Source organism: Akebia trifoliata, chromosome 14, assembly GCF_017979445.1.
Source record: "Akebia trifoliata isolate Shusen 1 chromosome 14, ASM1797944v1, whole genome shotgun sequence".
NCBI lineage: Eukaryota > Viridiplantae > Streptophyta > Magnoliopsida > Ranunculales > Lardizabalaceae > Akebia > Akebia trifoliata.
Window position 1 is genome coordinate 6,482,092 of NC_141388.1, and position 10,642 is coordinate 6,492,733.

Below are 10,642 nucleotides of genomic sequence, written 5' to 3' on the forward strand. Positions count from 1 at the left end.
TTTTTTCCGATTTTAAGTATATTAATTTTGCAATCAAACCCAAAATTTTTTAGAATTAAAATCGACCTAAATATAATGATAATGATTCTAAATTACTTAATTAACCCAGGAACTGACCGATTGATACCCCTAACTATAATTCCTTTTCAGGGTGCTGTCAACAAGATGCATTGAATGCACCTCGAAAAATATTACTACCTAAAATGCCCTCAAAAAAAGATTTCACTACCAAAAATACCTGCAAATGCTTATTTACAACGTTAAAAATAAACAACAATGTTGAAGATGGGTATAAAAAAAAATACATTATTTTGAACTTCCCTCTGTCCCCCAGTACACAATTAAAGCTCTGACAACTTATCTGGCTACAGCTGCCCTGATACCCCCACTATCAGAAAAAAAAAAATTGCTGTTATCTGCCATCATGTGGTCCCCACTCCTCCCCACCAATCAATTCTTCTAAAAGCTAAATAGATTTTCTCAGCAAAAACCTAATAATGTGTGTTAAGTGGTTGATAAAAAATTCTGAACCATCAACTTGTGGGGGCGAAAGATGGGTGCCATGTATTAGAGAACGATACCCAATTTTCATATTTAATTAATATAAAGGGATAATTATCCAAAAAAAAAAAAAAAAAAAAGTATTTATGAAAACAAATCGAATTTTTAAGAAATTTTTAAAAAGATACCAAACCGGTCTTTAAAATACCGATTTTTCTCTCTCCTCAAAATTTTTCAATACACTCTCTCCTCTAATATTAAAAAAAAAAAAATGAAAAAATCGATCTTTAAAAGATCGGTTTTTCTCTCTCCTCATTAATCTCTCACCATTTCTCTCTTCAATTATTTTAAAAAAACAAACTAATTTTTTTAAAAAAAATTTTTTCTCTCTCTTCTTTTATTTCTCACTCTTTTCTCTCTCCTTAAAATAAAAAACGAATTTATTTTTTAAAATTTTTTCTCTCTCTTCATTCATTTATTTCACCCATTTCTCTCTCCTATTATTTAAAAAAAAAACGATTTTTTTTTTAATTTTCTCTCTTTACTTATCTCTTTTTTAAAATATTAAAAAAAAATTATTTTTTTTAAATAACATAGGTGAGAAAAGAGTGAGAGAAATGAATGAAGAGAGAGAAAAAAATTTTAAAAAAAATTCGTTTTTTTTTTAAATAATAGGAGAGAGAAAGGGATGAGAGAAATAAATGAAGAGAGAGAAAAAATTTTTAAAAAAAATTCGATTTTTTTTTAAAATAATAGGAGAGAGGAAGGGTGAGAGAAATGAATGAATAGAGAGAAAATTTAAAAAAAATTAGTTTTTTTTTTTTAAATAATAGGAGAGAGAATGGGTGAAATAAATGAATGAAGAGAGAAAAAATTTTAAAAATAAATTCGTTTTTTATTTTAAGGAGAGAGAAAAGAGTGAGAAAAAATGAACGAGAGAAAAATTTTTAAACAAAAATTCGTTTTGTTTTTTTTAACTACTTGAAGAGAGCGAAATGGTGCGAGATTCCTGAGGAGAGAGAAACCTCGGTCTTTTAAAGACCGGTTTTTTTCATTTTTTTTTTTTTTAAATATTAGAGGAGAGAGAGTGTATTGAGAAATGTTGAGGAGAGAAAAACCGGTCTTTTAAAGACCGTTTTGTATCGTTTTAAAAATTTCTTAAAAATTCGATTTGTTTTCGTAAAACTTTTTTTTTTTTTTTTTTGTATTTTTTTTGATAATTATCCCTAATATAAATATTCGATAACTTATTTTATTCACATTTATTGACCAAAAAAAAAAAAATTATTATTATTAAAATTTATATTCTGTGCATATTGTAGATTAGAAAATTCCGAATGGCTGCTGATAACATCGTTGTTCCCGCGCAACACCAAAAGCGGCCAATAAAGAGCGTCACGTCAGCAACGTGGACCCCAACAGACTCTCGTGACAGCCTGTCCTCCATTATTTGCATGCATTGGCATCCACGTTGGGCGAAAGTTCAGTACCGCAAGGCAACACTGCAATCTGACCTATCATTTGTCACGTGTCGCCAATTCATTGGTTAGAGCTCCTCGATTGCCTGTAAGATCTATGCAGCTTTTTAGACAACGAATATAAGATCTGCCACGTGGCGTCTCCTTGTTGGATGTGACTGTTGTAGAGTAGGGCCCGCTTATTCGCTGGGTCCCACAAGTTTCTTTGGATGGTGGAGAGATTTGTTGACGCTACGTGATCGAGTATCTTTCCTAGTTTTTTGATGTCTTTCTCTGCGACGGTAAGAGATATTTCTGGCCATTGGATGGTATTAGAATAGGGTAAGCGGATACCGTCCGCTATGATGACTGGAACGCATCCTAGTGCTACAGATTCAACCAATCTAGGACTCCATGGGGCCCACCCTAAGGGGCAGAGACAGAATACTGACCGTGCGATCTCTGATTGGTAACCCTTAAATCTATGACGCTTAAGGTAAAACTTCTTGTGCCGATTGAATTTCTGCCAAATGACCGTCCTTAACCCCCTGAAATAAGAATAATAATATTTTTAAAAAAAAAAAAATACACATTTAAGATGTATTTACGAAAATACCCCTTGAAAATAGTCAAATGCCCTTATTGTTATGTTTAAGATATTTCCCTCGACTAAATATATTTTTAAGGGGCATTTACGAAAACACCCCTTAAAAAAATAGTGGAAGGTAATGAAGCATTATTTTTAGTTTGTTACACATCCATAACTGAACCACGTGTTTGATTCCAAACAAATAATATTCTATATGGATTGTGGTGCAAGGCAATTAGGGCTATTTTAGTAAATTCAAAATGAAAATTAGTCAATGTCATTAAAGGTTGATTAATAACTTAAACGCTAGCATTAAAGTTTGATTAATTACTTGCTGTAGAACCTTCCGCTGACGTTCTTGGGATGAACTTCCATCTTTCCCCTGAAAAACACTCGAATATCTCTCTTTCTATTTCCCGGCACCTTTTGCAGCGTCGACCGTACATTTTCCGGTGAAATATAAGGCGGAATCAACACATTCTCTACTTCTTGACAAGGGTGCCGGAATCTGACACCAAATGTCTGTAAAATAATTGATTTTTTCAAGAACTCTGGAATACCATCTGCGATCGCAAAGTCCTCCTTCAAAAACAGAAAGAAAACAGGAAAAAAGTAAGATCAAATCAGTAAAACTAAAACCATATTTCGAAAAAAAATTGAAAATTTATAGGTTTTTTAGGCTGACCATTGCGTGAAAACAAGCTCCGTAATCGTGAGAGGCAACGAAGACATGATCAGAACCACTGCTTCGGTTCCAAAATGGCATTTTTCCAGAAATGAGTTGAATCGCTGATGCTAGAAGGGGTCGAGCGTGACTTAGTGATGGAAAACCATTTTCATTACTGAAGTTACACGACACGTAAACAGGGACGAAGAAGAAATCTGCATCCCATGGGTTTAGCGTCCGTACATTGCTACCCATTAGAGCTTTATGAATAGCAACTTCAGCAGCGAAGAGATGGTTACTGCAACGCTTATTTGATAACCAATCAGAGTTGTATTTCGATGGAAGATCGTAGATATAAACCTTCAAATCGCCCAACCCTGTATGATAAAAGAAACAGAGTGATTAACTAACCGATTTAAGTTCAAAATAATGGGAGAAAAAAATAAAAAAAAGTGAAGAATATAAAATCGTCAAACCTTGAGAAAAGATCGTTTCTTTGATTCTGTGTTGTTGTAGAACTGTGGCATTTGTCTCGAACAGAGCTCGAGAGACAAAAGTAGAAGAAACTGTAGTTCTTTTAGGTAGGGTGGTGGTTCTTTTAGAGTTGGTGATGAGATAAGAACTGAAGAAATAGAGAGATAAAGAAACCCAAAGAACCCATCTGAAATATCTGTAGTAGGAACTGTTATCGGGTCTACCTTGTTTGTTTACAAACTTCATTCTTACATAGAACCCTCTGTTCTTGTTGGTTCTATTGAACTCTACCATCTCTTTAAAGATATTAAAATACCCAGAAAACTAAACAAGAGATAGAGATTTGTAGTAGTTAAGATGGGGTTTTCAATTATAGGTTGAAGATGAAGTGATAACGAAGAAACATAGATTGAACAAGAGATGGTTCATGGTTGTTGATGTATCGCCTTTCCTTGATGTTTTTCTCTAAAAACTCTTTGTTTTTTTTGGGTTTCTTCGGTGGATTCGGTTGTAGTTTAGATGTTTTTGCTATTCTTCTATTATTAAATTTTTTTCGTCTTTTGTGGGGGCAAAGAGAGAGAGAGAATGGCTGTCTCAGAGGGCTCACATGGAGGTTGCAGCAGATGTGACCGTGCCATGAGTTTCGGTTTGAGCGTCTCAATGACCCCACACATTTGGACGGTACTAAATTACCAATATGTCCTCCATCCTTACAAATATTACAGTAGGACGCGAAGTTCAAAGTTGGGCCCAACATTTTACATACACGTGACCTATTATATCAGCAGGTGGACCCACATAAATTCTTGCGACAGAGTGGTATGATTGTGATATTGAACGGTCATGATCAATTGTTTAGTTCAAATGCATGATAATATAAGTAGTGTTCAATGTGCAGGATCCTTATAGGGGTATTTTTATTGGGACTAAAGGTGGACTTGAAAGGGAATAAATAGATAAATAGGTCACGAAAGTTGAGAAAGTCGATATTTAAAAAGGTCCTCGAAAGGCTCGTTAATCTGAAAAGCCAATGAACCTATCTAGTTCAAAGTACTAAAATGCCCTCTTTTCTCTTTTTTATTTACAAAAGTATATCTAATGTCTCTTTACTTGAGTGGTTCGAGATGATAAAAATATAAATTTTTCAAATGCGATTTAAAATGTATAAATGTTGGATGAGCTTTCCCTTCAAACAAGGTACGAGAGTCTAAGTTCAATGCGACCTCGTGATATAAGAGTTACAAATTTGCTGCATTGCTAGACACAAAAAAGTTTGATGTCTCTATTTGTGATTTAAATAACACTGTTTGGGCCCACTAACCTTAGCTTTTGTACGATTTATACATAAAAATCCAAATTCATGGCTGTCTTCTGGTTATTAGATATGAAATTTTCCATGGTTGCTTCTTAATCATTATTTGATCATAGTTGTTAATCAAATCTAATTGTAACTTTTTTTTACATCCATTTAAAGATCTAACAAGAGTATGGTTTTAAATCTCGTTTGAGATGGAGATGGCACGTCAGAGTTGTCTCGATATCGTCTACCAAAGAGACAAGTTGACAAGTCCTCTCAAAGACATGGTTTGTTTTAATTCTAAGATTTTTTTTTTTAAATCTTGTTCAAGACAACTCAAATAAATCGGATATCTCATTCAAGACGAGATGTCAAAACGAATTTTAAAATCATGAACAACAAATGGTTTGAATATCAAATTTTGGTCCCAATTAAATGTCCAACAAGATAGTTTCAAGAATCTCATAACAAATTTGTACCTTAATAACGTATTGATATTTTTGTGCTTCACATAGTCATTCTTATGTGAGGAGCCCCCATTAAACTCAGTTGGTTTTGTAACAATAAATCAATAAATCTTGTGCCATGTTTTTTTTAATTTTTTATAAAATGATCTTATAATCTCAATTTATAAGTATTCATCATCACGGCCTTATCCCGAACATGAAAGAAAATGTGTTCATAAATGAATGTTCTTTCTAACAAAGATTGTAATTGACATTCGAAGAACATGCCCAAATCATCTTTGATTGATTCTCTTAGTCTGTCACTTGTCAGTGTTAAGCATATGTTGTTTTAAATGTGTTCATTTTTTTTATTTCATATTTCTTAATTTTTTACTCATTTATCTTTGTTAAAATAAAAAATCATTTTTATTATACTCTATTTATTAATATAATATTTCTTGACCGTCAAATAAATTTTTTCCATAAAACTTAAGTTTTCTTATTACTATCTTTTAAAATTGAGGAACACTTTTGCTACTTAACTTCATAAGATTTCATATTTTATTAAGGGTTGTTGAGCTCAAATGGATAACCAAATTGGCAATCCAACACCATGGTCCTCTATATTTCATGGAGACACTCAAATCCTAAAAAAAAAAATAAAAAAAAAAATGTTGAATTGATCCAAGATTTTGAAATGGACGACTAATGAATTCATACCAAACTCTCAAATTTAAAATTAAAATTTAACATGAAAAATAATAGTTTTTTTCCTTCTTTCTTAAGTTCATATAATATGGCACAAGGTGATCTCAACTACCAATATTAATAATAGAAATCTTATTAAGGATATACTTATTTTATAAAAAAAAAATTATTATTTTATTTGTATGTGTAGTACTCTAAAATTATCTAGCTTTGATTTTATAGGATTATCATAATAGACTCCTGGTAATGAATACGTTTACTTAAAAGTATTTATAGATATTTGTCTTACTGGACCTTTTTTTGTAAAGTCCTCTCTCTCTCTCTCTCTCTCTCTCTCTCTCTCTATATATATATATATATATATATATATATATATATATATATACATTTTTTAAAACATGGGTTAAAGGTTGATCTCTATGGTGAGGAGATCATCCTCACCAAAAATCAGCCCATTCCAAAACTTCTTGCCCCAGTTTACAAGTTGAAAAATCGTGGACTGTCCATTTTTTGTAACCATTTTTTATGGGGTTAGAAGTTTTGGAATGGGCTGATTTTTGGTAATGATGATCTTCTCACCGAAGAAATCATCCTCACAAAAAATCAGCCCATTCCAAAACCTCTAACCCATGTGTTTGAAAAATGTTTTGCCAAAATGTTTCTTACTAAATTTTTTTAAATATGGGTTAAAAGTTTTGGATTGAGCTGAATTTTTGTGAGGATTATGATGAGAAGATTATACTCATAAAAAATTAGCTCAATCTAAAACTTCTAAGTCCATCAAAAATAATTTACAAATTATTGGTAAAAAGTTGACGATACACATTCTAAATCACTTTTGATGGGGTTAGAATTTTCATATTGGTCAGATATTTTTTAAAGATGATTTTCTTATCATAGAGATCATCCTCACAAAAAATCAACTAAATCCAAAATTTCTAACCCATATTTTGAAAAATTATTATTATTACGTTGTTTTTACATGTCCCATGAACCGCCTTCATATATATATATATGGTGCCAGTTCATGGGACATATGTAAAAACAATGGTTTTTCAAAATATGGGTTAGAGGTTTTGGATTGAGCTAATTTTTTTGTGAGGATGATCACTATGATGAGAAGATCATACTCACAAAAAATCAGCTCAATCTGAAACTTCTAAATCCATCAAAAGTAATTTACAAGTATTGGCAAAAAATGACAAAAAATCGACAGTCCACATTCTAAATCACTTTTAATAGGGTTAGAAGTTTCAAATTTGACTAATTTTTTTCTTTTTAGATGATCTTTCCATCATAGAGATCATCCTCACAAAAAATTGACTCAATCAAAAACTTCTAACGAAAATTTATTAATGTTACATTGTTTTTACATATGTTTTTTCATGTCCCTTGATCCATTCCTATATATACCCCATTTGAAGTATACCCACTAAGGCCTGTTCAAAGGCCTTACATGAAATCATTTGAACGATATTTCAAGAAAAGAGATAATCGATGTAATTGAATTTAGCCGAGTTTAGAGGTTAAGCTACTTTAGGCCAGAGACTGAAGTTTCATGTAGTGTAGTCAGGCTGGCTCGACCTGAGGCAGAGGGTCAATGTAATATGAGCTAGCTCGACTAAAAGGAGAGAGAAGCGAGAAGCGGGCTCAACCAGCCCTTGATCCTAACCCTCGGAAGACGGATGACTACACTAGAAATCAGTAGGCCCAACAAGTTCAAGCTTCAAGTCAAGGGTTCCCACTCATAAGAAGAGTAGCTGACGGACTTTGTTCCTTCTCTCATTCACTTTCATTAAAGTGACTTCCTTTTCTCTCTTTGCCTCAAGGACGAGCGAAGTTGACTACACATTCAGTATAATTTTAATTTTGAGAAAACTTCCTCTCTAATTTTATCAACTCATAACCTTCAAATAATATATGTAAGGTTAGTGTTAAAGGCACACCAGAGCTAATTTTTTTTGTCTTATATGGGGTTAAAAGTTTTGGAATGAGCTGATTTTTGGTGAGGATGGTCTCTATGGTGAGGAGATCATTCTCTCCATAAATCAGCCCATCCAAAATTGTTAACCCATATAAGATAAAAAAAAAAATTGGTTATGGTTAGAGGGGCACGGGGACCCTTGATAATAATTGTGGTGCTTTTAACATTGTACACAAGAGTGCACACTTTTGAATATGAGCATTTATTTAATTTATTACCCTATGGCCCAATTAGCATTTGTATTTAGAGTGATTCTAAATAAATGTTGATTTTTGCCAATGCCTCGAATGACCCTTTCTCTCATGCCCATAGTGAAAAAAGCATACTTTCTTATTTGATCACCTTGTGACATTCAAAAACATGATCCAATGCAATGGAGTTGTAGAGGACAAAATTATATGAACTTTGAAAAAAAAAAAAAAAAGTTATTTTTCACCGTTGAATTTTATTTTTAAATTTGGGTGCTTGATGGCTATCCATTTTTAACCCCTTGGATCAAACCCAAAAAATAATATTTTTTGAATTTCTTTTCGAATATGAATATTGTCATGAAATCTAAAAGAGCGTGTTGTTGGATTGTCAAGCCCTCTTTAAGATTTGGAATCTAAAAAAATATGTATGTGGGCAACGGCAAGAGAGAGAAGTTATCTGAATTGCTAATGTCATTATGCCACATGTCAAACATTTGTTGGGCTGTGAGCCAACATGTCATAGGGTGTGCACCAAAAACTACGTCCATCTAGCATTTCTCTTGTGTTTATCAACACTCCTTCTATATCAGGCAATTATTGTCTATAATATTTAGAATGCAAATGTAAATAAAAATTTATTTATATCGTCTACCAAGACTAGTGATAATTAGTTAAGTTCTTTAAAGTCTTAACGATTTGCTTAAAATTTTAGTCTAAACTAACTTTGATTATCAATCACTATCATTGAGTTTCCTCTTCGATTACAATGATCGAAGGGTACGGTGAGTATTGATCATAAAAATCCGTATTAAACAATAAAATTTTAAATTACAGAAATACCTTTAGAATTAGAGTAATCGTTGTTAACGTATTATAAATATCAATGTACAATAATATAAAATTTAATAATCATTTTTATCTTTTTAAATTCTCTTAACAAGTGTAAGAACCCAGAGTGAGCCTTTTTACCATAGCGGCACGTGCCCTGTCCCTAATGTATATAAGTGGTTGGCATTTGTTATTATACGTATATAATGCACATGCAGGTATTTACGAAATCATCTCGAGGTGTGTACGATTGCTATTAAAATTAACATAAAAAAAATTTGATGTGAAAGTGATCTTCTACGTTGTTCAATTTGTTATTTACCACGAAATTTATTTGCAGGAAAAATATGGTTTTGTGATTGTCATGACCATAAGAAAATTAGTTCCACTATTCCTATTAATTGCCATTAATTTTTTTTGATGAAATCCAATTTCTCATGTACCATCAATGGATGTCGAACCATTGGCTCCGTAATAAATTGGATTTCTGCAATGCAGTTATGGGTTTGGCAAGTAGTTGAAGTGGGTCTCCCATTGAATTCGATTAGAGGTGTAAGCATATAGAATTGATCGGTGAAAAATGGTCGACAATTAATTTCATAAGAAACCTGTGAAATTCAACAAGGAGAGGACAATTATTTAAGAAAACTTCCATTGCCACAACCTCTTCTACTAACACACAAATTAATGAAAATAAATACAATATACCAAACAAGAATAAATGGAAAAAATATATATTTCATCCTAAAAACAAAGCAATTTCATTACCCCTGTAATACATATAATTATGCTTGATTTCAATTAAAATTCAAAGAAAAATAATTTGACAAGAAAATCTACATGGGATTTGATTTTTTTAATTTTTTTGCCGAGAAATTTATTTTCGGGGAAATTTCTTTGCCAGTGTTCATTGGAATTATTTTTTATAGGATGAAAATGTCAGTGCGACTCTCTTGTTGACCACCCTTAGTTTTCCATAGAAATCCAATTCTCATTTACAATCAAAGGAGGACAAATAATTTCTCTGAAAGTCATTTTCTTAATTTAATTAAAATCAAATACACCATCAGAATGAGAAACTGAAAGCAACAGGAATGTTAGGTCGCATAATATGACATGTACCAAGGAATCCAAGTGCTTTCTTAGCTTTAAAGGCTAAACTTGACTAGTTAGGCAAAAAAGTCTTTGTCTAATAGAAGATGATATACCCTTGAGAACTACCACGGGACCCACGAATTATTCGATTGATACAATGATCAGATATCCGTGATAAACAATGAGTCGATTGGGTCATTATAACCATCTGATTATCCCATTCTCCTCAGTAAGAAAAAAAAAATTCGAGGATAAAGCCACATTCAACATTTTGGCTTCACAATTGAGTTGTGATACTTTGACTCCATTTTTTTATATGCTTCTTTCTCAGAATCATAGATCCTTTGCTTCGGGATACACAAGTAAATAAGATTCATGGTTCTGTGAATTGCCAAGTCAGGAACG

The 10,642-nt window shown here is 32.3% G+C and overlaps 1 protein-coding gene across 1 annotated transcript; it reads right to left on the reverse strand.

Moving 5' to 3' along the window:
* Window positions 1–1,779: 1,779 nt before the first annotated feature.
* Window positions 1,780–4,204, reverse strand: LOC147385858 (putative glucuronoxylan glucuronosyltransferase IRX7). The gene is made up of 4 exons (XM_086424123.1): window positions 3,691–4,204; window positions 3,233–3,591; window positions 2,879–3,129; window positions 1,780–2,506 (listed from the first exon to the last, which is right to left on the reverse strand). The coding sequence occupies exons 1-4, from the start codon at window positions 3,980–3,982 to the stop codon at window positions 2,041–2,043; spliced, it is 1,368 nt and encodes a 455-aa protein (XP_086280249.1). The 5' UTR covers window positions 3,983–4,204; the 3' UTR covers window positions 1,780–2,040.
* Window positions 4,205–10,642: the final 6,438 nt, after the last annotated feature.

Coding starts and splice junctions, on each gene's coding strand:
- LOC147385858 (XM_086424123.1), bottom strand. CDS start 3,982: ATGGTAGAGTTCAATAGAACCAACAAGAACAGAGGGTTCTATGTAAGA. Junction 3,130..3,232: donor GAGCTTGTTTTCACGCAATG/GTCAGCCTAAAA, acceptor CTGTTTTTGAAG/GAGGACTTTGCGATCGCAGA. Junction 2,507..2,878: donor AGCGGAAGGTTCTACAGCAA/GTAATTAATCAA, acceptor TTCTTATTTCAG/GGGGTTAAGGACGGTCATTT.